At 39.5% G+C, this 26219-nt stretch overlaps 1 protein-coding gene across 5 annotated transcripts in view; it reads left to right on the top strand.

Moving 5' to 3' along the window:
- Positions 1–25433, top strand: part of B3GLCT (beta 3-glucosyltransferase) — a 115275-nt gene extending 89842 nt beyond the window's left edge. For 2 of the 5 annotated variants that reach the window (XM_079135891.1, XM_079135894.1), the window contains 3 exons: positions 683–782; positions 7541–7660; positions 23938–25433. In XM_079135891.1, coding sequence (XP_078992017.1) covers positions 683–782; positions 7541–7660; positions 23938–24280 — 563 coding nt within the window. In that variant the 3' untranslated portion in view covers positions 24281–25433. Of the gene's footprint in view, positions 1–682; positions 783–7540; positions 7661–15899; positions 16045–23937 lie in introns of all 5 variants that reach the window. The other 3 variants (XM_079135892.1, XM_079135893.1, XM_079135895.1) reach the window with 3 other exon arrangements.
- The last annotated feature ends 786 nt before the right edge of the window (positions 25434–26219 follow it).

The following is a 26219-nucleotide window of genomic DNA, read 5'->3' as shown; positions in this document are numbered from 1 at the left end:
TCCTCCCAAGTCCATGGTCCAGTTCACATCTCTTGTGCATCTGAGTAGCACCTGTCCCTATTCTGCCTACATTACTTTTGCATTTGAAATACTTTTAGTATTTCGATTGGTAAGCTATTGGAAGTACACCTGATTTTCTCTTCAGATGGCAGGTTTTCTAGTTGAAAACTTATTTTTAATTTTAAGAAAAGGAAAGTAGACATTTGGTCACCTCGTTATAAGATGCTCTTTATCCATCTTAGTGTTCATCTAGTGTTTTCCTCCACATTTTTTAATTTTTGTTTTTTATTTTGGTTCCCCACATCCTTTTATGAATGAAACAAAAATCACAGCCTGTAATTGTGTGAAACCTAAAACTTTCTTATTTATCTGGACTGAAGATACTAATTTTCTACTGTAAATTATCAGTGTCACCTCATATAATCCCCCTGATCTTTCCCAGTTTCCATTTTCTTATGTGTGAAATGAGTGGCTTAGACTTCATGATCTCTTGAGTTTCTCCTTGTTCTCTGTGTCTGTGAAAATTAGAGAATGCTACTTTCTAGGAAAATTTCCAATTTTTAAAGTCCATGTTAACATCCAAGCTTATAATTACTTATGACAGTTTTAAAACTTTGAAAAAATGAATTCACATATGTTAGAGAAAATAATGCATTTTAAGTTTTCTTCTTACTTTTCCTAGGTCATTGTGGAAAGACATTCGCCATTTTAGAAAGATTTCTGAATCACAGTCATGACAAAATACCGTGGCTACTCATTGTGGATGATGATACATTAATTAGGTAAGGAGCTATTCTCATCCTCGGTGCTTTAAATTCTACAAATATCCATATTTGAAAGCTATGGTGCCTTTAGATCATTTCAAGACACTACTTAAGGAGAGGGCAGCAGGAACCTGCAGGCTCTTGGTTGAAGAGATGGGGCTGAGAGACTCAGGAGACGGCTGTTAGAGTTTATAGGATGGAGCACCAGAGAGGAGAGAGGCCTGGAGACTGATCAGCACGTCCATGTAAAGAAGCTTTCAGAACAATTAGAGGGAGCAGTGGTAGACACCCACACCCAGGGCTGCGCTTGGGGCCTGTTGCCATGATTGGCAGAATATTGGGTAGAGGACACAGGAGAGTTTAGTTTCAATAGTAAGGACTAGTTAACCCTAAACACAACACCCCTCTAGTCCCACCTAGCAAATCTGAAAAAGAGGGGAGATGGAGGTATAAATAAATCTGAAATAATCTCCTAGTCTTTCATCTTCTACAGATGAAAATTACATTGTCTGAGGTGAAAAAGCCACTGGATGGGAGTGACAGCAAATTAGACGTTGCGGAAGAAAAGGGTAAAATTCAAAACAGGGCAGAAGAAAATGGCGAACTTAGAAGCATCGCAGTAATAACTATCCAAAATGAAACACAAAGGTAAAAAATAATTTTAGAAAATGAACAGAGCATCCCTGAGCTGTGAGACAGTTTCAGATGGCCTTGTCTGTGTGGAGTCCCCAGAGAGAAGGGATACATAACAAATACATAAAGAAATATTTTCCACATTTGATGCAAATCATAAACCCACATATCCAAGAAGCTCAGTGAACCCAAACACAAAAGCAGAGCAGTAGTTACCTCCATGACTGCAAGAAAGATGTCCTCTTCAATAACATCTCACGTAGTGTTTATTGCACCTGTAACCACGTCACATCTGTCATCAATCTTTAGCCATTCCAGTGGAAACTTTGCCACACGATCAATTGTTACCTCTCCTTTCAAAACTGATATCCTCTTTGGTAACAATGGACTCTCTAAATTTTCCTAAGCTCTGAGACTGAACACTCTGCAAGCTTCCGGGCCCACCTTTCTTCTCCATGAAAAACAACAGCCACGGAAATAGGGTTTCTGTTATCACAGAAACTGGAGCTTTGACTTCTAGAAGGTCAACAAGAATTGGGGGACTTGGAAACATGCCCTGACTGCAAAGTTGAAAAATCACATTTTTTTAAAAGAAAAAAAAAGGTGGTCAAAACAGGGAAGAGAGGAAACTAGAATTTTGTGCACTCCAGAAAGGAATAGAAGACAGATTCATATCAGCGATTATAACTAATCATAAAACACCCCAAAGTGAACAAATTCAAATGAAATTTTAATAAGAATTATTAGAATCATAGGTTTGTCTTTTTGCCAGTTGCTTATTTCACTTAGTATAATATCCTCGAAGCTCATCTGTGTTGTAGCACATTGTTCAGTTTCTTTCTTGTTAAGATATCGCTGCATGATATCTCACTGATTGGATGTACCACGTTTTGCTTATCTGTGCACCTGTGGATGGACACTCAAGTGACTTGCACAGCTTAGTGAATAATGCTGCTGTGAGTGTGAGTGTACAGATGTTTCTTCAAGAGCCTGCTCTCAGTTCTGTGGGGTCTATAATGAGAAGTGGCATTCCTGGATCATAGGATAATGTAGTGTTGACTTCATGTGAAAATATAATCACATTAGGAAAGGAAAAAATATAACTAATGCACATCATTTTTGAAGACAGTATTTAAATATATACCTCCAGTCAAGAGTGAGCAGAAGGGAGCAACTACAAACAAATCCTGATTTTTTTTTTTTTTTTTTTTTTTTTTTAGTATAGGCCTGATTTTTGAAGTGGTGTGGCCTAAGCCATTCTGAAATTATTTAGATTATTAGATTATTATCAAATCTATTGAATAGATGTTGATATTTTGGGGTGCCGTCTTCTCACTGTGGAAGGGAAATATGAATAAAGAATAGAGCAGGTCAAGGGAAAGCTCAATGGGAAGAGCCAGAATTGCAGGAATTTGAATTCATTATTTTTGAAGAGACTCATGATTTCTGAATCATCTGTGTGTGTGTGTGTGTGTGTGTGTGTGTGTGTGTGTCTGTCTGTGTTTTCACATATTTGTTTCCTAACTTTTTCTACTATAAGAGGCTAGAAGCAAAGACATTTCAGCTGTACTGGGACACTGTTACCTGGAGTTCGTAGTACTGCTTTCCTCACTGAAAGGAACCAGGGCTTCTCTGAGAAATGGCTAATTCCAGGGTCATGGCAAGGCAGGCACAAGACTCACTCCAGGACATCTTTTTCTATCAGCAAGTTAGGAAGTACTAGAAAAAAGTGGGAGGGTGGTAAAAGGAGGAGGAGGAAGAGGAAGAAAAGTACATGTCATGAGGACCCTGAAGGGAACTTGAGTGGGTTCCACTGGCCAAATCTGGGACGTCAGTATAAGTAAAGACAATAGTGAGTTATGAGCTATTAAAATTACAAACATGAGTTCATCCTTATAATAAACAAATACATAAATGAAGAGAAGGGTGGGTCTTGTTTGCAGGGTAACAATGAGTTCTGGTTGACAAAAGTGCAGGGAGGGGTGGACCTGGAAATGTCATCACTTAGTAACCATCACAGCAAGGTCTGATTCAGGCAGGACTCACTAACGCATGCTACACGAGGACCCCCCAGTGAGGACTGGGTTATTTCCATATGGCCGAGTATCTGCCCAGAGACGCTTGGAAATGGTAGGGGAAATATGGATACTATCCAGTGGGGAAACCAGACAGCGCCTTACTTGGATGATCAAATAAATCTTACCAAGGACGGGAAGATGGACATTGTGTGCCACACACGATGTCACTCATGTCATACTGTAACTGGGCTGTGTAAACATCAGACACACCCGACATGCGAATGGTTCTCTTGAGGAAAGGTGAGGGTCTTGTAGCATTGACAACTACCAAGGTTTCAAAAGACAAAGCAGAGCTATGGAACTGGTTCCAGATTAAAGAAGGTTAAGGTGATATGATAAAATACGTGCAATAAGGGATCCTGGACTTCATCCTGAACTGGAGGGGGGAGGGGGATGCCATCTATGACATTATTGGGTCAAGTTGTAAAATTAGACTCTAGCAATTAACTTAGTGTAAGCATTGTGTCAGTGTTTAAGTGTTTTAAATATTTTTATTAGTCATTGATGGACCTTTAGTGTATTTACTTATTTATATGCAGTGCTGAGAATCAAACCCAGTGCCTCACATATGCTAGGCAAGCGCTCCACCACTGAGCCACAACCCCAGCCAGTGTTTCAGCTTTGAGTTACAATCAAAAGTCTGTCTTTGTGTACAAGTCCATACAGACACCTGCTTTCCTTTCAGCTAAAATGCATAGGAACAGAGGAGCTGGGACATGTAGCAGGTGGAAGTTTAATAACTCATTGTATCAATGTTAATTTCCTGAAGTTGTTCACTTTTACCATGCTTAGGAAATACACATGGACATATTTTGGAAGAAAGGGGCATAATGTATACGACTTGCTCCCTAATATTTCAGAAGAGGGAAATAAATATACATATGTACATGTATGTGTTGTGGGAGGGTCCACACATACAGAGTAGATAGAATGACAAAACAGGTGGAGTAAATGTTAACAACTCTTTGGGTAAGGGATTTAAGAGTTCTTTGTCCCAGTCTTGTAACTTTTCCATCATCTTGAAATAATTCCCTAGGAAAAAGTTCAAAAATAATTAACTAAATAGGTCAGGGTAGAACATCCTCTTTATCTTAAAGACCACTATTTTGCTGTTAAAAATCTGTCTATAGTACTGAGAAACATCAGCATAGCTCTTGCTAAAGAGCATCTCCATACTGTTTTTCTTCATTTCTGTGCCTCAGAATTGCCTGAGATGGGAACAGATTGTTCAATGGAGTTCTTTTCCTGGATCAGTAGCCAAATCTCCATAGATAGAATTGGAGATCTATCTGCTTCATCCACATTTCCACTTGTTAGTGAAGATGAAGTACGTGATAATCATCAGACTCCATTTGTGATCCTTCAGCTTTAAAGTAATATTGTGAATATGGAACTAGAGTCATAAGGAAAAGAAACCCAGAGGAGATGTTAAATTCTGGTTATTTTAACCTTACAATTGCAGAAATCGAAGGTTTGGGGTCAAATTGACAGTTTCACAATATGCAGGAGGAAGAGAAATATCACAAAGCTCTTTTTGTCAGGTCCAGAAGTAGACATCAGTTTGCCTTAGAAAGCTTTGGCGTTTTGCAGAACCTTTTCCAAACAAAGGCTACCGTGTCCTTAGAGATCTTTAAGAGTATATTCTGCATCACAGAATAGCATCAGCATACTTACTTGCCTTCCTCTGCAGAGCTATTTATCAGATGACTTCTTGAAGGCTGATTTCAAATTAGGTGCTTAGAATGTTAAATATGTATATTGAAAATAGCATAGAGTCCAGGGATAGTGTTCTCTGGTCACTCAGAAACTGCCAACATTTTCAGAGGCTTTGACCTTCAGACAGATGATAAACCTGATCTGCAGACCTGTAGACCCTTTAAACACCAGCATTTGTAAGAGTTTTTTTTTTTTTTTTTTTTTTTCATACATTAAATGTTTTCTTCACTTTCACCTTCAACTTTATCAGCTGGGGTATGTCTGTAGGATGCATGAGCGTGAATAGAAAGGGGGACCCTTTTGTACCTCCCCACTTGTTACTGGAGGGGGTCCAAAGAGGTCCCAGTGAAGAGAGACTTCAACTCTGGATAACGGGGTCCTTGACAAATGTCTCAGAAAAGAACTTTTAAGATGTGTCAGATAGAGGCATAAACAGATTTACTAGGGAAGCAAGGAATACACATTCAAAGGGGAGTGCAGGCCATCTTAAGAGTGATAGCAGCCTTTGGGGTCTCAGGCTCTTCTTGGTGAGAGGTGGGCATGGGAAGGTATGTCAGAATGACATCAGTTTGGTGATCATAAGACACTTTACGGTGGTCTGGCAGTTTTCAGGATCCTCAGTCACGTCTTCTTTATTATCTGATCAATAGAGAATGTTGGAAAAGTACCCAGTAGTATAAGTTTCATATCTCCCTTTTTCTAAATCTAGTCTAAAAATACATATATGAGTAGGCTCATTAATAGTGCACAGGGCAGATTTTATAAGTGGGTGAATTTTCAGTAAGATCAGAAGTGAAGATTTATAGGTTTCCCAGAAATTTGGGTGTGACAGGCCTGGGGAGTCCAGGTATGAGGAACTTTAAGGCTTTCGATTCTAGTTACAGCCTCCTTGTCTTCCTTTTGTCTCCTTTCTACCTATCTTTTCTATTCTACCTCATTATCACTACCCCATCCCCTAACAGAGCAAAAAAATTAGTCTTTAGAAAACTGGCGTGCTCAATGTTAACACTGCTTGTGGGAAAAGCTTTCATGGTTAGTAATTTAGAGAAACACCTCATATCAACCCACCTCTTGGACTCATGATGCTTATGAATCATAGGCTGAGACACGCACTAAAGTTTAGCCCATTAAAAAATTTTGCAAAGTTACTGACCATGGAAAGAAAAATGTAAGGATTAGTGATTAATATCATGAGGAATGCTGAGACCTGGTGATGTGTGACCTGCAAATCTCTAGGTGCAACAGTAGGAGGACTTTATAAGGTGTTTCTAAATGATAAAGTTCTTAAAATGGGAAAACTTGACTTTCTTAGCATCAACCTTTATGACTGCTTTGAAGAGTGATTTTTAGCGGGGCGCAGTGGTGCACACCTGTAATCCCAGTGGCTCAGGAGGCTGAGGGAGGAGGATCATGAGTTCAGAGCCAGCCTCAGCAAAAGCCAGGCACTAAACAACTCAGTGAGACCTGTCTCTAAATAAAATACAAAACAGTGCTGGAGATGTGGCTCAGTGGTCAAGTGCCCCTGAGTTCAATCCCTGCTACCACCCACCCCCGGAAAAAAGAAAAAAGAGAGAAAAAGTGATTTCTAGTTTTTATTTTCCTGCGAAATCTTTATTTCATCCTTCCAACAGCTATAGTTGCAGGCATTGTTCTGCCCAGCTCATGAATATTCGTACTGCCCTTTGTGAGCTCTCATTGTCGACAGGAAACAAAGACTGACAGGGGGCAGAGGGCATTTGAAGAGATGTGCAGAGACAAAAAGTTGGTGCCCTGTGGTAGCCTTATTGAGGGAGACATTGGTATGGGTGGGTGTGCATCATGGATTTCCAGGAAAGTCTCACTACCCCAATTCCGGTCCATCCCTGCCAGCCACATGCTGGGCATAGTTGCCCCTGAACACATTCATTCATACCTCAAAAGTTCCTGTTTTGGACATCAAGGACTTAGAAAACAGAAACCACAGAAACAAAGTCCATCTGTACAGGTGCAAGGATTGGTCCATACTCACCTGCAAGGAGGACGGGTAGAAGTGGCCCCCTCACTCCCTTCACCTGCCACCTACTCCCCACTTTGGGCAGCCAGGCCCTGGCAGGGGCCAGTTCAAACTGGAAAGCGAGCCTCTGGTTTCTCTTCTGCTTCCAGTAATGTAGAGTGTTCATACATTTTTTTGGGGGGGGGGGGGTCTTTTTTAAAATCTATTTTTTTCCATAAATCTCCAGAATTTCATCCCAGCATTTTCCTTGTTATAGTGCTAATAATACAAAGAAGGATGTAAGAACGATGAAATATTTATTTTGAGACTACATATGAATTAAATAATTATTACTTATGTTCCCTTTGGCATCTCAGCATCTCCAGGCTCCGGCACTTGCTTAGCTGCTATGATTCCAGTAAACCCGTGGTCCTGGGAGAGCGCTACGGATATGGCCTGGGCACTGATGGCTACAGCTATGTCACAGGAGGAGGAGGGTAAGCATGGCCTTTTGCAAGTACAGTCAACTCTCAGGGTTCATGGGGGATTTGGGTCCAGGACCCCAACACAGATGTTCAAGTCCCTTATATAAGATGTAGTATTTGCTTATAATCTATGTACATCGTACTGTATACTTTAATCTCTGGATTGCTTATAATATCTATTACAATGCAAATGCTGTGGAAGTAGTTTTTATATTGTATTGTTTAGAAAATAACAAGAAGTAAAAATGTCTATGTCACCAGAAGAGGTCCGAAGAGTTCCCAGATAGGGGAACCTCAACTCAGCACCAGCGGGTCCTTAATGCAGAAGAATTTCAGCACTTCCGTCAGAGACACAGAGATTTATTTAGGAAAGAAATGCATATTTAAGGGAGAATGCAGACCATCTCCAGAGTGAGAGATGCACTTTGGGGGCCCCATCTCTTCTTTCAAAGGAAACTTGGTAAGAGGTGGTTATAGGAGGGTGTATGGGAATCATGTCCGTCTCAGGGATAGTTTATGATGGTCTGCTGTGGTCTTCATCAATAGTTTCTTAATCTATCTCTTGGCTTAATCTGTTGATTAGTGGGTTAGTTATCAGTGCATAAGGTAATTGTCATAAATGAATAAATTTTCAGTAACTTCAAGATTTTCCAGAAATTTGGGAGTAGCAGACCTGGGAGAGAAATAGGTCTCAGGAGTGACAGGCCTGGAAAGATATGAGGAATCTTTAATTAAAATCATATCTCCTTGTCTTTCCTTTATATGTCCTGTCTACCTATCTTATTTCTTTTATCCTGCCTTGTGTACATGCTCAGTATAGGTACATTTTTAAAAAATGTTTTGATCTGTGATCAGTTGAATCCATAAGTGTGGAACCTGCAGATACAGAGGGCTGAGCTTTCCTCTCCACAAGGCGAGGTGAGTCTCGGATCTATACTGACAATGTGAGTGCTCCTTAAATAGTAGTTGTCACTCACTCCAATAGGAAAGTGGAGATTGTATTTGTGAAATACGAACATGAAAAGAATCTGCAATAAGGAACAATTTACCCCTTGAAGAGATAATATAAAAATATATTTCTAAGTAGTTGCTAGAAATGTCCCTGTAATAACTATTGCTTCTAGACAGTCATCTACTTTGGATAGTCTGTTGAAATGAAAAAAAAAAATTACTCATAGATTTCAATTAAAACAATAAGCCATTATACTTTAATATTATTCTGTGCTTAATAAATCACATTTGGAAAAAGAGTAGTATAGAAACTTAGACTTAGGCAATTAAATAACATTTGTGTAGGATTTATAGGTTTTAAATAACAGTTAAAAATCAATCTTTTTAAATGAAGCACCTGCCTCATCTCTTATGGGGAAGGATTTTAATTTGATTTGTATGGGTAAATCAATTGAGCAGTTAGTCGTTTCTATTATTGCTGTAGTCTTTGCTACTAGGGTGTTTAGGGAGAATGTTAGCTTGTCTTCAACTCTAGTCATTTGAATTCATTCAACAGATGTTTCTTGAACGTTCACTATATGCCGGTCAGCATTATATCCAGTGATTATATTCTTCTGCAGGGCTAGGACCTTTTATTCCTCTTTTGTAATCCCTTAGATTAGAACACTTCTGTCTTAGTCCATTTTTTTCTCTTGCTATAACAAATATCTGAGGCTGGGTAACTTATATTTAGCTTAAGCTTTGGAAGTACAAAGCATAGTGCTAGCACCTGCCCAGCTCTGGTGAGGCCCTTCAGGCTATGTCACAACATGGTGGATGGCACCATGGCAGGAGTATGTGCGAGATAGAAAGATCCCATATTTAGTCAGGAAACAGGAGATTAAAGGTCAGGCTTCCTTTTTTTTTAAATAATAATTTACTCTTGTGGTAACAAACTAGGGGTTCCCTTGAGAATGAAATTAATCTCTTCTGAAGACAGTGCCCCTAGTGACCTGATCACCTTCCCCCAGGCCCCACTTGTTAAAGTTCCGCTACCTCCCGACACTGCCACTCTGGGAGCCAAGCTTTCAGCACATGAATCTTTGGGGGACACATGCAATTTATATCCACATCACAGCAGGTTCCTTCTGCAGGTTCTGCAGTGTCTTATTGCAGGTGTTCTGGTTTGGTCTAGCTCATCGGTGGTGAATGCAGCATGGTTGTGAAGGTGGGTCTGTTGTGATAGTTGAGCCTGAGGAGGAGAGCTGCTCTTTGTGAAGTAATGTCATGTGTGTAGTGGAGGACACTAGCAACTGGACATGGGGGTCCAGGGAGGACTTTCTAAAGGCCAAGGAGGGTTGAACTCTTTGTTAAAAAAGAGTTCAAGCTGTTTTCAGCAATACAGTGGTGTATGTAGCTTTCTGGGTGAGGTATTAGGTCCAATTAAGGATGAGGGCATGACATCCATTGAGCCAGAACTTGCAACTTTTGGAAAGGTCCTGTTATCTGTGCATGAGTTTATATGTTTCGTAGCACAATGATGTTCATGTACTCTAAACAAAGAATTTTTGTGTGATTTCTGAGAGCACACTGTTTCATCGTCCTTCTTGCTTATTGGATTTAACTGTTATTTCTGAGACCAGCACCTGAGACCTTCTGAAACCTCACTTTACCTTACCTAACCAGTGTGGTCTTTTATGACTGCAGGGGGTGCTCATTCACTCCACTAGCCTGGGTGTGCCAAGCACTGGCCACGCACAGATGAACGCCCACAGCCTCTGCCCTGCAGGAGCTCACAGGCAGATACATTGCATAATTGCCACTGCTCCCTTTCTCATGCCTGTGACAGGCCCTGCTTGGCCACCAAGGTGGCACCTTTAACCTCTTCTGCGTTCAGCCTCTACCTACCTGGCTAGTAGGTATTTCCACCACCTCCTGTTTTCCTGTCTTACAACTTCTTCCCCCCACCATGCATCTTCCTCGTTCACTTGGGAACACTGCAGGCATCGCCTACTCTTGGTCCCTGTGTTTCCTCAGCTCCTTATTGGTCCTTCTACCTAATTCACCTTGCCAAGGTCTCCTGGGACCACACAGTGGTTGCATCAAATGAACCGTTTCCAGTCTTCATCTTATTTCTCCTCTTTGCAGCCTTTGACAGAGCTCAGTTTAATTGAAACACTTCTTTCTCTTGCCTTCCAGAATACTCTTCCAACCTTTTTTATTCCTGTCTTTCTGATTGTACCTTTTCAGGTCTCTTTGTCTATCCCTGTAAAGTCTGTCTTTCTCAGCCATCTTTTCTAATCTCCCTTCTCTTCTCCTTCTGTGTTCTTCCAGGGTGATTTTATCCACCCCCATGTACCCAGATCCCTGTCTCAGCCTAAAATTCTCCCCCGCTCCTGCTGCACAGATCCACCTACCAAAGGACACCTCCACTCAGTGACTCACAGGCACATCACCTCCCATGCTGCACTCATCATTTCTGACTTCAGCTCCTAATCTGGTCCTTTGCCATTGGACCCTCTTAGGGAGGGCACTAGCACGTGCGGTTTCCTACCCCTGGATCCTGCAAGTCTGCTCTCACCCTTTCTCCTCATCTTTCCCCACTCTCCAGCTATGAACTGAATTCCTGTCTTGTCAGTTTTATCTTCTGAGTCTCTTCAGTACTTCTTTCCACCTCCACCACTCGTCACGGCTGCTACCATCTCTGCTCCAGCTGCCTGCTCTCCCTCTTTCCTGTCTTAATTGATTCCACACAGTTTTGCACGCTGTAGTTAGAGAGCCCTTTCTAAAAAGCAGATCTCATCCCATCTTCCCTGCTCACAAGCCATCCGGTTTCGCTTCGCCTTACTTCCCCCTCAAAGATGCAAACAATTTCTTAACATCTGGCATCTAAGATAAGGAGATGGCCATTCAGATTTCACCAAGGTCAAACTGGTCTTGGCACCTAGAGATCGCCTGAGGGGAAGCCTCTCTGGGTGCTGCTGAGGCCACCGCTGCCCAGCAGAAGAGTCTGGCAGGGCCTCTCTGACCTGGCCCTGGTTACCCCTGAGAGCTGCATGGCTCACCTGGTGGGGTTTCCTCCCTAGAAATTCGTTAATCCAGGTTTCCTAGTGTCCAGCTCTCTTCAGTAATTTCATAAACGAATCTGATTTTTACTTTATTTGTGCTTCATTGCATTACCACAGCATGGAAATCTCTTGGTCCTTGTATAGTCTAACTGGACCTAGAACTTTTACCCTCACCTGTAGGACAAAACCTTACCAAGGCCCCTGGTGGTCTTGGCAGATGTTCTACCATTCTGGCTCTCATCCGAAAGAATTCATGTGGAACTTATTGCTATTTCTCAGAAACACTTACTTTTCCCCACTCCTCCCAACGTCTGGCATCTGCTGGTCTCTACAGTTCCAGCTTTCTGTCTGCCTAATTCCTTCTCCTTCTTTTGGACTCAGTATAGTTATTATTTATCTTCTGGAAGCCTGCAGCCCAGCCTAGTCCCTCAAATCTGGGTTTAATGCCTTTTTAATGTACTTTCATAGCATATTATGTAAACTGTTATCATTTAATTGTCTATTTACTTTCCTATTTTCTACTTTAATTACGAATTATTTGCAGGTAGCACCTGTGTCTAATTTCTCATTATATCCCCACTTCAGAGCATAGGGACTCACTTTGGTCAAGGTACGGTAAATAAATGAATAAAGGAACATACAAAAACCAGGCATTTGATTTTCACATAAGTAATATGACCCATGGGTTTTAAAAGTACTGTTATACAGGCACAGAAACATTCTTCATGAGATTTCTTGTTCTGCTAACCTTTGATAAAAGTTGCATATACAATGCGAAATAGTTCCTCGGGCTTTACAGTAGGGACTTTCTGATGTTCTAGCTAGAGAACCAATGTGTTTTTTTGAAATAGCAAGTTGGGATCAGTGACTAGCAAAATCTGTTCAGAGACCGTAACAGCACTTTAAAATAATGAAGTATATAGCGGAACAGAGTAAATGGTATCAGAGTGCATCACACATTGTAAGGGTAAGTATTGTTTGGTGAAATTTTGTTTTGGTTGCATTCACACACATACTACACACATACACGCACACACACAACACACATATTCCCATACACACGATACCCATAAATGGTATGAAGTTCTGGTTTTCTAATCATGTTACAATCAAATGAGTTCCTCACGATCATAGCCCTGAGCCCAACTCCCCTCCCCTATCCTAGGCCCCACATGGCAGGGTGGGTCGGAGGTGTGGACTGCAGTGATGTGGGTGTGTGTGTGTTCTGTGTTTGGAAGGTACGACCTTTGCAGTGTTTGAATGCAAATGTCTCCTTTCTCCTTGTGGCTTGCTCTGTGGAAGTTTGGCTGTTTGGAAAGAATTAGTCAAATGTCTATTTGTTTATCTACATGAGTTTGGGCAGGAAGCTCTGCTTGGGAAGGTCACAAGCCTCTTTAGCAGGCTTGGGGACAAATGACTTCACCCTTGGAAGAGGCCCTAGGCCTGTAGTGTTACCCAGAGAGACAGTCATGACCTGCTCATCTGCTGGAGGCTGGAGGACAGGTGTGGTTTTGATGCCTGGCATCTTCTGTGTCTGCTCATCTGTATCAATAGGCATGATGTCAGGTGAGCCCTAGCCTCCCACTTCATTTCTCCTCATTTTTAAAATTCATGTATAAGTAGTAAAGGCAATGAAACCATTAACCTTGCAGCTTTTCTTGCTTCGTTCCCCACCCCAACCCTTGTGCTGGGGATCCAACCCAGGGCCTCATGCATGTTAGGCAAGCACTTTATCACTGAGCCACATGCTCAGCCCCTAATCTTGTACCTTTTTAACATCTTCTTAATATTTAAAAGGTGGTAGATAGAGAAGACAGGTGCTCTTTTCTACCATAATATGATTGGTAATTTCTCCTTTGGGGAGACAACTTGGTTTGGAAAGAACTCAGGGCATACTAATAATTCAATATTATAAAGGCCCATGTGCACATAGCTGATGTGAATAATTAATGCGAGACTGTTCTGTGTGAGTAGGCAAAAGCATAAACTAATAAAAATTTCACGCTGACAGTTTATCTCCCTGTGAAGCTGGTTTTTCAGAGAGCAGACCAGAATCAAAGGCTGTCTTTTTCTTTCTCATTCTACCAGGAGCTGGCGAAAGAAAAAAAGAAAGCATTATTCACTGTGTTCTGTCAGCGCTTCCCTCACACAAGCCATTTCCCCGGGGCTGGTAGGTTGAGGCCAACACGGGGGACTCAGCACAGGTGTTTGACTCAGCCCCAAAGTTATGTGACCCGGAAAGTGTTCACTGGTGGACAGTAGACTTTCCAAGAGAAAGACAGTTTCTGCCGGGTTTTCAAACTTGCAGTTTCCCTTTTTTGTGTGGTTGACTGGATATTTCTTCTTTCTGTACAGTTCTATTTCCTTGTACCATTTTTAAATAAAGAACCTGTGTTTTCTCGTGTAGTCACATTTCATTGTGACATCTGGTATCTTCATAAGGGCAAGGGGCAAGTATTCTGTATGGTTGCTTCCTCAGTACTTGGGTATGAAACTGCATTGCACTGGTCTCGGCTTGGTGAGGAATTCCTATTGTTGAATCGGGTTGTATTCCAACTCAGTCCTTTTTCCCTTCCTGCCAGACTGACTCAGAACTCTTCTTCCCTTGGGAAGATCTTTGCAAAGGCAGCTTTGTTCTCACTTGTTTGATACATCAAACTTTTACAGAGTGCTTACTACCTGTGTGCAAAACCCTATGTTTGGCTCTGGAACATGTGTATGAATTTCAGACAGTCTTACCTTCAAGAAAGTCTCTGGCGACTGGGGATGAACTTGTGAACCACATTAGTCCTTCAGACCTGTCAGCTTTGGGACTATTTCAACAGATGAATGGATAAAGAAATTGTGGTATATATACACAATGGAATATTCTTCAACCATAAAGAAAAATAATATGGCATTTGCAGATAAATGGATGGAATTGGAGAATATCATGCTAAGTGAAATAAGCTAATCCCAAAAAACCAAAGGCCAAATGTTTTCCCTGATAAGTGGATGATGATATATAATGGGGGTGGGGGGGGCGGGGGTGAGAGAAGAATGGAGGAACTTTAGATTACTCAGAGGGAAGTGAAAGGGAGGGGGGTATGAAGAATGGTGAAATGAGACAGACATCATTACCCTATGTACATGTATGATTACACGAATGGTATGAATCTACATCATGCACAACCATAGAAATGAAATGATGTACCCCATTTGTGTACAATGAATCAAAATGCAGTCTGTAAAAAATAAAAAAAAATTTTAAAAGATTTATTACTATCATAGGACCAAAATGGAAACCAGAAACCAATCGATATTTTTAAAAGAAGAGAATTTATTGTGGGAACTTGGTACAGAGTGTTAGAATGGGCCGGAAGACTAAAAGAGAGTTGGTTTTCCCTAGAGAATGGTAACTGTGGAAATCTGCTGTTGCCCATGACGCTGGAGGAGCAGGGAAAGCTATTCAATGGGTCCATTTCTGCAGCGTTGCTGTGCCTGCTGCTGCCACTGAATCACAACCCTGCCTATTGCCAGAGCATGCAGCTGCCCCTGTTGCCTGCCTCTGCCACAGAGATCAGGACACGAGCAGATGGTCTCCTCTAGTATTGGGCCCACTGTTGTCTGACAGAAGCAGGACTCAGCTAGCTGGAAAGGATTTTTCAAAGTTTTTAGCCCCCTGCAATGCTGAAAAGAGCACAGAAAGCCTGGAATGGGCTGGAGTCCCACCAGAAAGCCTGTGGGTTTTTTTTTTTGTTTTGTTTTGTTTTGTTTTTTCCCCTCTTTCTCTCCCTCCCTCCATCACCTTAAGGAAGCTTCTGTAAAATGGAACCACTTGTACAATGGATGGCTTTTTCAATCACCTTTCATCTCCTTGTCAGTCTTGACATGTAAGATTCAGTGTTTCTGAGCCCATCTCTGTGATGGGAACGTTGGCAGTGTTTGTTTCTGATCTCACTAAGGATTCTGAAGCTCCAGGACTGTTCTGATTTTCCCAATGTCATATTACAACAAGAACTTTGCATAGTATTCGTTTGCAGGAAATACATCTAAAGTCGCCTAGTCGGTAGATGAACATCTCTTAGAAGTGATTTTGCTTTTCACAGAAGGCACAAAACCATTTTCCCAGAGTCACTACTAAATGGAAGTCAGCTGATCTGTGTCTCTTACCTTCCTCAGCAGTGTGGCCTCTGAAGCATAGTTCTGTTTAGATTGATGGGCTCTGTGGAGCTGCTCTAACCCAGTTCTCTGTCTGCTCTGGCTCCCACTAGCATGGTCTTCAGCCGAGAAGCCATCAGGAGACTTCTCTCCAGTAAGTGCCGATGCCACAGCATTGATTCTCCTGACGACATGGTCCTGGGCATGTGCTTTAGTGGGCTGGGCATTCCAATGATACACAGCCCCCTCTTCCATCAGGTGAGAAAATGGGCTTTATGCTTATTGCACGGGGAAGGGGAAATCTCCTTTCCCTGGTAAGGACTCTGCTTCTTTCTCTTCTTATGTTTTGGAAATGATCTTAAGAACAATATTGACAGGCTCCAGGGGACATTCATACCTAACCCGTTTCTTCCATGTATACCATGAAGATGGAAAGCAAATACATCTGGGAACCCAAATGGTGCTGGGCTAGTGTCTTTGCATGTAGGACCAGGGAAAAGCTTCTCTCTCTTTCTATTTGTTTTCAGTTAAAAAAAAAAAAATTGATGACATTTAAAAAGTATTGGATGCTATCTAAAATAGAACAGACCTAATTTTGTTCTACTCGTCATCAACTGTGTGTAATTCTACACTGCCCTCAGGTTTTACACTATCCATCTAGTTTTTGATTTTACCAGGAGTTCTCCCCTTCTGTTGTAATTAAACCAAGTGGCTAACATAATCTCCAATATGGTATCTGAATATATTTTAAGGGCTACAGAAAAGAAGAGATGATGTTTACCAGGCATAATTAGTGGTTTTAGCTTCACCATATGCATTTTGGGGTTGGAGAAAGGAATCTTTCTGCATTATTTTTAGTAGTATTTCATGAATCTAGTCAGTAAATGTCCTTTTATTCTAAGAATAATAGCAGGTGCACACAAACTAAAAATAACCATAGAGCTATGCCCATCCAAGGTACTCCTTCAAGAAATTCAAAGCTTTTTAAAACCTGAAAGTCTTTTAAATGCCCTCCCCATCCACTTAAAATATATCTGTCATGCTTTATTTAATAACTAGTAGCAAATGCTATCATTGCAATTTAGAAAATTGAGCATGAGAGAAATAGCACTTGAAAAACAACTTGAACAAAGCAAAGAAAGCGTTTGCATTATGAAGAAAGGCAGACAGACTCCATTTCTATGTCCTTGAAACAGTAAGGGAGGATAAAAATAGTAATAAAAAGAAATTCATGGGAAACCTCCTTGCTGGTACCAGTATGAAGGCACTTATCCATCCTTTAGAGGTCTGACCCATTTTAAGCTTATGTACTGTGTTAGGTTGACTCAGAAAAGGAAGATATTCTCTGTCTCTTCCTCTCTTGCTCTATCTCATGACGTTTCACTCAGAAAAGGAGGGTTAATTAAATCTGTTGGTGTGTAAGGAAAGTAATTTGTCAAGGTTGTAGTGTGACAGGTCTTAGATTTTTAGGGTTACCCTTTTCTCTTAGAAAAGAACACATTAGTAAATAAACTAATAAGGAGAAAAGAGAGAAGGAAAACAATCTAATCCTTAAGCAAAAGTCCTTTGAAGGCAATTCGAAAAATAAAAAAAAAAGTTTATTGTTTCCCACACTTTAAAACTCTTTCTTTAATTCACATGATAAAATTTAAACCTTTCCAAAATCATGTTTGAAACCTATCTTCCCCACAAGAGTGCTGAATCTTCCGATCCTTAAGCCTCTTTTAGAGTTCAACATGATTTAGACAGTACTTTCCATTTGTAATGTTTGAACACAGATCCAGAGAGCTTATTTGTTCATATTGACAATGAAATAAGAGGCAAAGAAATAAAGTCTAAGATTCCTAATGAGTCAGAGGGAGAGAGATTATTTGGAAATAGCCTTGGTGGCACTGTTACCTGAGTCACAGTCCTTCAGTTTCCAGTCAGGGTATGTTACTGTGAAATCACAGATTCAGAAGGGGACTCTAAAGATGTCTGTACAGCCTTTCAATAAAAGCAAAGTATCTAGAGTGCACGGTTTTGTTCTTCCAAAGTTATTTGCCACTAATGGATATGGTGGTGTCAATGATATTGAATTTTCTGCACAAAGTACAAGCAAGCTGGACAAAATTGTCAAAATATCGATTTCAGGACTCTGAAAATCAAATAAAGGCTAACAATAAATTGAGAAACATTGATTTCTGAAAAACTGCTGCACTTCAGGGTAAGAACAGTAGATCTGGTCTTCTTGCCTGAAACCACTGCCATCCTTAACTTAGAGCAGCAGTTTTGCCAAAATGGACCTGGTTGGAATAAACAACACTTTGCTGCCAGAGGGAAAGGACTTGATTTGGGAATGGGAGATGAATACCTGTAGATGTATCAGCTAAAATTGTCACTCTTTGTTGCATATCAACAAGAAGCACCTGCATCTTCACTGGTCTGAGTTTGCAGTCTGAACTGGGTGAGGGTATATTAGCCAGAAATGTAACATCTTAGGCCCTAGAAATAAGAGTAGTTACATGGTTAGATAAACTCCCCACGCTTATCCCCAGCCTGTTAGAAAACTGTGCAGGCATGTGAGAGTGGAGTGGAGTCCAGCAGAAAGCAAAGTTTGAAAACTGTCTGAAGCTGTAGGAGCGCTTTCCAGCCCACACACAGATGGGAGCCCTGTAGGCTGGAGATGTTTAAGCACAACCTCTGTGTGCATGTTAGTCCAAGTTACTCAGGGACAGAGATGACTTGATTAAGGACAGGTCAAAAATTAAAAGTAAGAACTCTAGGTAATCAGCAGTTATACATTATAGGGAGATAGAGTCCATAGTATAAGTCCAGGCAGGTTACTTGAAAAGAAAATCAATAAAAATGAATCCAGTTTGTGAGTTGATATAATTTACTATCTTAAATTACAAGTTTCTCTCAGATAATCCTGAAACATACAAAGAAATATACTCAGGAGAAAATGCCATGAATAGAAACTAACTCTGAGTGGGACCAGATGTTGGATTTGATAGTGGAATACTTCAGAGCACTAATAAAAGTATAGTCACAGAATTAAAGGAAACTATTCACAGAACTAAAGAAAACTATGATGACAATGACTTAGTAAATAGGAATTCGTGATAGCTAAGTAGAAACTATGAAAATGAACCCAATGAAGTCTATAGTTTAAAAAAAATCCAATAACTGAAATTAGAAATTATATAGGTGAATTTAACAGTATACTTGAGATGGCAAAAGAAAAATATCAGTGAATTTTCTGACAGATCAGTAGAAATAACCCAATCTAAAGGAAATTAAGGACAAAGACATGATAAATCTTAGAGTGTATCAACATTCATTTAATGGCAGTCCTAGAAAGAGAGGGTAAGGAATAGGGACAAAAAACAAAAAACTTTTTCTTTTGAAGAAATAACAGCTGAAACTTTTTAAATGTGGTGAGAAAGAATATATGGAGCCAAGAAACTCAACAAATTCCAAAGAGGGTAATGATGAAAAGAATCACATGTCAAACTAATAAAAGACCAAAACAAACTGAAAATCTTAGAAGCAACAAACCTGATCATCTTGTAAGGGAAAATAAATGTGATTATTAGATGATTTTTCATAAATAGTGGAAACAAAAAGAAAAGAATCAGCTATCAACCAGTAACTCTATACTCAATAAAATTATCCTTCCAAATGAAAGTGAAATAAAGACATTCTCAGATGAACAAAGAAAGATTTCTTTTGCTAGTAGACGTTCCCTACAAGAACAAGCTGGAAAAAGGCCTTCAGGCTGGAAGGAGACGACATCAAATGGTAACTAATATACAGGTAGGAATGAAGAACATGGAAAAGGATTTTGTTGCTAAATATGAAAGATTGTGTGTGTTGGGGGGTAGGTGTGTGTTTGCATGGATGTGTGTGTGTGATCAAAAGAAAAGGAAAGAACATTTGTGTGTGTGTGTGTGTGTGTGTGTGTCTATAAATTATGAGAAGAAAAACGTGTATATAAATGCAAGGGAAGGAGTTTGAGCTATGTTGTAGCAAAGTTGATTTTATTAAAATTGTCTGTATTAATCTGATAAATTACAGATGTATATTGTCCCTGGAGCACCTTTTGAGAACCACCATTTGACCCAGTTATCCCTCTTGGTATACATCCAAAGGATTTTAAATTAGCATACTATAGTGACGCAGCCACAGTTCACAATAGCTAAGCTATGGAAACAACCTAGATGCTCTTAAACAGATGAATGGAGTGGTATATATATACACAATGGATTATTACTCAGCCATAAAGAAGAATACTTTATGACATTTGCCAGTAAATGATTATATCTTTAAAGTTAGTTTTGTGTTTGCTATAGAAATAACAGTAATGAATCTTTGACATATTAGGTTTCTATTGGTCTCACGAGTTGTAATTCAATTTCTTCAGTGACTATATATGTTTAAATAGGTTTTCTACTTCTTCTTGAAACAGTTCTGTTAATGAGTATGATTTCAGAAATTTTTCCATTTCATTTAGATCATCTAATACGTTGGCATAATTTCAGTAATGATATCCCCTCTTTGGCTATGTGTGTCATCTCTCTTTTTTCTTGGTCAACCTAGCTAAACTTCTGCCAATTTCATACCAAAAGTCATACCAAAATCAGAGCAGTCTTCTCTACTAAAACCAATAAGTTGGTGCTAAAATTTCTATGGGAATGCAGGGCAATATTTTCAAAGGTGATCAAAATTGGAGAATTTATACTAACTGATTTCAAAACTTACTATAAAGCTATAATAAGACAATGTAAAATTAGTATAAAGTTAAACATACGTCAATGAACTAGGATAGCAATTCTTAAAAATAAGTCCTTCCATTCATGGTAAACTGATTTTTATCAAAGATACTAAGGCAATTCAGTGGCAAAAAGGAACAAATGGTGTTGGAGCAATTGTATATCCACATACAGAAAGGGCACTTCGAACCTTACCTTAAACCATGCACAAAAATTTAACTCAAAATGGGTCATAGTTCACAATATGAGAAGTAAAGCTTAAACTTTTAGAAACTTAGGGATAAAATTTGTTGTGACCTTAATTTAGGCAAAGATTTCTTATGACATTAAAAACATGACCCATAAAAGGAAAAATTAGTAAATCAAACTTCATACATTGTTTTATTCTTTAAAGACATTGAAGAAACAAAACCAAGCCACAGACTAGGATAAAATATTTACAAATCATATATCTGATAAGGGACATGTGTCTGGAGTATAATGTCCTTTTATAACTCAATGAGAGGGCTGGGGAGATCGCTCAGTTGGTAAAGTGCTCGCCTTGCAAGCACAAAGCCCAGGGCTCAATCCCCAGCACCGAAAAAAAAAAAAAAAAAAAAACTATCATGATTTCTCATTAAGAAATGAAATCTTTCAGTTTATAGTGGTCAAAAGATTTGAATAGACATTTCACTAAAGAAGCGACTGACAAATAAGCAATGAAAAGATTCTCAGCATTATTGATAATAATACAAAATTAGAAGCAATCAGCATGTTTTATCAACTAATGATTAGGTGAATAGAATATGGTATGTTCATGCAATGTAAAATTAGTCAACAGTACAAAAGAATGAACTACTGGGCTGGGGTCATGGCTCAGTGGAAGAGTGCTTGCCTAGCATGTGTGAGGCACTGGGTTCGATCCTCAGCACCACATAAAAACAAATAAAAATAAAGGTTCATCCAGAATTAAAAAAAAAAAAAAATATATATATATATATATACATAAAAAGAATGAATTACTGATACATGAAATACTGATACAGAATGAAAAGAATGAAATACTGATTCAGTACTAAGCCAGGAGCAAAATATTCACACAGTGTGATTCCATTCATAAGAGAAAGGCAGCACTATAGAGATCAGACAAATCAGTGGTTTCCTGGGGCTGCCAGTAGGAGTGGGGATTAATTGCAATTTCACACAAGGAGATCGGTGGTGGTAAGGAAATTGTAATGTTCTAAAACTGGTATTTGGTTGCCCCCCCCATCCTTTTGTTTGTTTGTTTGCTTGTTTGATTGTTTTTGGAAATTTACTAAAAGTCTTTCAATTACTACTTCTGTATGGTGTGTAAACCGTTCTTTTTTGTATGTATTTTAATCTCTATTCGTTGAACAGCTCATTGCGCTCTAAAGAAGGATAAAGATGTTTTAATTTTTCCCAGTTTATGTCCTTGTACAGTTGAAGCAATCGCTCTCTCTGGCACACAACTGCCTGCCACATTCCACGTTGTGCTTCCCCACCCCTGTGCCTACCTGTTTGGGATTTCCTTTTGGCACTGGGGACACAGAGATGTGATAAGAGGTTATATAGACTTCTCTGTGTTATGGATGCTTCTGTGGATGGATTTCATTTTTCTAATTTTGCCTTATTCTTTTCTGTGACCTCATGCATTGAAAACAACAGCACATTCCAGTGCTTAATGAGCCAACTGTTCACAAGTATACATGGGCTTGCTGAGATGCTGTTAATCACTCCTGGATCTGCATTGATGAAGGGATCCATCCCCCTCCCCCATTAGATGCATTAGTATCTCCAGAAATTCATTTCTGTGTGTAAAAAACAAGCCAGAATTTGTTCCCTTTGCTTTTACTTCCTTCTTCTGAGACCATCATGGGAATTATCCTAGAACTAAATTAAGAGTCTATTTCCCTTTGGTTTTCTTTCCTGCCAGTAAACTCTCAGAGGGCCTTACAAATAAGCATCATATAATATATGAATTCCTTCAATGAATATTCGAAACTTCCTCAGTGCAATTAGACTATATTCCAGGGTCTATTTTTATTGAACTATCTTCCCTTTTAAAATTCCCTTCTCAGACATTTAACTCCATCAGCTCATAGAATTCTTAAAGAGCAATGCAGTAGCCATTGTGAGCCATCTTCCCCTTGCATTATTTTAACTTTTCCCCAGGTCTGAGCTGGGTCTTTGGGCCGCTCCTGGGAGCGTCCCAATGAGGCTAGGGTTACTGAGGCAGTTTCAGGTGAGCCACTGGAGCAGTGGGCCAAGGATAGGCAGCAGGTGGCCTGGTGTAACCTAGGATGGGAGCTGGCCACCTCTTTCTTGTCCCCATTTCAACCTTTGCTAGTCTTAATACTTCCGAGAGCTCCAGTTTCCTCATCACAATAACATTCTGTCCATCTTGGAAGGTTTCAAGGATTCAGTGAGATAAAATTTAACAAAGGTAACCTGTATACCATTTAAAAGAGTTTATTTAAGTATCCACAATAAAAATGTATAGGCAAATTAAACTAAAATACTAGCCTAGAGAAGACTTGTTCTTAAAATGTATTATATGTATTTTTAATTGTCAAGATGATTTTACTATTGATAAACAATGAGTTACTCTATAAGACAGACGGGCCATATCAATTTTATAAGCAAATTAAGAACATTGAAAGAAAATAAATACTTTGCTTAGAGCAAACACACTTATCTAGTCATGATTTTCCTTCTGACATTATTGTTTCCATCTTCAGTCTCTAAAACAGTCTAGGTTATATCTGATCCTGCTCATGGTTTTTAAGTTCTGGAGAACTTTGAAATGATGATAATACAGAAAAAATTTAAGGACCTCTTGAAAAGTGTTTGGGGTTACTGACATTTTTTATTCATATTTCTGGAACTAGGATGATATAACTTCTCTCTGATGAACCCCGTGTTTTCTTTCTTTGGAAGACATCACTTCATTATGGTAGAGAAATAGATAGGCTGGGGAACCCTGATGACTCCTTGGCCCAGGGCCCCACATAACCCGCGTGTGGTGGGGTTTCCTGAAAGAGACCTGAGAATTAGTCTTGCTGCTTTTTTTCCGAGCTCATAGGACTTAAGTTAAATGACTTACCAAGGTAAACTTTTTGTGTTTATTGCCATGCTTAAAGACTCTCCCAGAGACACACCTATGGGACATGCAAATAAAAATCCAAGCATTTGGGTTATTAAAGTAATCAGAGACACAAAAGCAAGGAACTTGGAGTTACAAAGAAGATAGTGGAAAATAATAATCCTTCGTGCTTTGGGATTCCCATAACCAGTGTCAAATATTGAAGTGAAGCAGTCACTTTATAAATTCAAATGTTACTCTGAAACAATTATTTTTCGATCACCAAAAGAGCATAATTCTCTGTTCTTTGTGCAGGCTCGGCCAACAGATTACCCTAAGGACCTACTTTCTCATCAAGTTCCTATATCATTCCACAAACACTGGAACATTGACCCTGTGGAGGTGTATTTCACGTGGTTGGCACCCCATGAGGAGGAAAATGCCACGCAAAAGAAACAAAATGGTTTTAGAGAAGAGTTGTGAAGCATGCTGGCCAGTGAGTGTGGATTGGGTAGGGAGCAGAAATGGAGACCTGACATTGTCCCACTGTACTGAGCACACACTGCTACGGTGTGCCACATGGCATTGGATACTTTCTGACTTTCGGTGCAAATCATGTATATGGCATTTTTCGATGGCAGAAAAGAAGGACTCATGAGGGAAAACAATGTTGTTGTTTTTTCTGAGGAAAATCATGTGTTTTTTGACTTATGCAATTATTGTCATACAGTGATTACCGTGCATTTTTCAGGCTGTGATACAGCAGCTTTACTATCATGGGAAAATAAATGGTACCGGAAGTTCCTTCCTGTTCATTCTCTTCATTACATGAGTTTCAGTTGGGCATGGCCCTGGAGAGAGCTGATTATCGTTCTGTATAAAGAAGAGTGAATGTCATTTGATGTGGATATTGCCAATGATATGAACTTTTAAACTGTTTTATTAAAGATGAAAATTAGTTTCTGGGAACTCAGTAGGAATAATGTATTAAGGATCATTCATAAAGCATCATAAAAGTCTAAATCTGAAATTCCCTATAATCTATGTAATCATGGTTGTTTTACCTGTTCTTTTATTGTTTGTACTTCATAACAAGAGACTGTGAGGTCTGCTAGAGTTTGCTATTTCTTGAGAAGTTCGTCTGTGCCCCATTTTTACCCCCAAACCCTGTCTTTTATGGTAACAAAAGAATTGGGTGCTGACAGAAAAGCGTTCTCAGTGTTTAAAAACAAGGCTAATGTGTTTCATTCAAGTCAGCAAGCTCCATGTGAGTCTCAGGAAGTGACTGATGTTTGAACCTGATGTTTTATTCTAGTTTTTTCTCCTCTACTGATCTTAATGATTCTCTTCTGGCTCACAATAAACATCCCTAGCCCCAACTGGTGCCCCACGAGACCCTCCTGGAAGGACGTTATGGTGATTTATCTGGGATCTTAAAGAATGAAATTTAAACATAGCGTTTTAAAACACCTTAATTTTCAAATCATATCTTCACTATATATTAATTTAACATATTCAGTATTGATGTACAAAAAATACTCTATTTTTAATGTTTGAATTATATAATTCAGTTTTGTAAAGGTATTTGCATGAGATTTGATTTTAATATGTTAAGCTTATTTTGGTATAACAGAACACTCTCTTCTTTTTCTTTATTTTTTTAATAACGGCTAATCATTAACTTTGTTATAATGCTTTTTATATAGCTCAGCACAGGGTTTTAAAGTCATACCACCCAAAGTACCTTTGTGTCTTTTATGCTAATTATTTTTAACAGGAAATTTATTTTAATTAAACTAATTTAAATCGTCGGAATTGATATCTGATTTCAAGCTATTGGGGGGAACTTCTGTATGTTTTTATTAGTGCATTATACACATACATAATAGTACCACTCATACTTGAGTGGAATATAATTTGCTCTATTACAATCCCCACTCCTTCCACTTTCCCTTCACTCCTCTCACTTTCTCTCCTTGCTCTGCTGATCTTCCTTCTATTTATTTATTGTTTTTTCAATTGGTGCTTTAGAGATGTATGTAAAGGTGGAATTCACCGTGGTATATTCATATATGTTCACAGCATAATTTGTTCAATTTCATTCTGTAGGGATTTCAGGTCAGTCAGTGCACAGGGGAGCGAAAATCCTTCGAGTCAGGAAAACTCCTCAGGATGACAATCGGTGCCCTGTTTGAATGGCTTAGAAATGCTCAGCAACCCCTCTGTCCTTGAGGCCTGGAGACATGATCTTCTTATAATAACATTTGGTACTAGTGGTCTCTGAGAAGCAAGCAAGTTATATGATCTGCACACGCGCAAAGCTACCTACACTATGTAACCTAAGGTAACTTGATATGACCCTGGAATAGAGAATAAACTGAACTGGCTTTCCCACAGAAGCCACTTCTTGCTGTTCCCCTCCTGTGTACTTGTCCCTTTATTAGCTCTCCTCTTAGCCTTTATAGCTGGACCCCGATTAACCTTTACATCATTCAGCAGGTTCTTCCTCTTGGTCCCAGCTCCCTCACTCTCCTCAATTCCTTTCGTCTACACTGCTAATCTCTCTTCTGTTTTCAGAGAATATCCCCCCTGCTTTT

This window comes from Sciurus vulgaris (assembly GCF_902686455.1).
Source record: "Sciurus vulgaris genome assembly, chromosome: 4".
In the NCBI taxonomy this organism is placed as follows: domain Eukaryota; kingdom Metazoa; phylum Chordata; class Mammalia; order Rodentia; family Sciuridae; genus Sciurus; species Sciurus vulgaris.
Note: the sequence above shows the minus strand (reverse complement) of the source record. Positions and strands in the feature narration are given on the sequence as shown.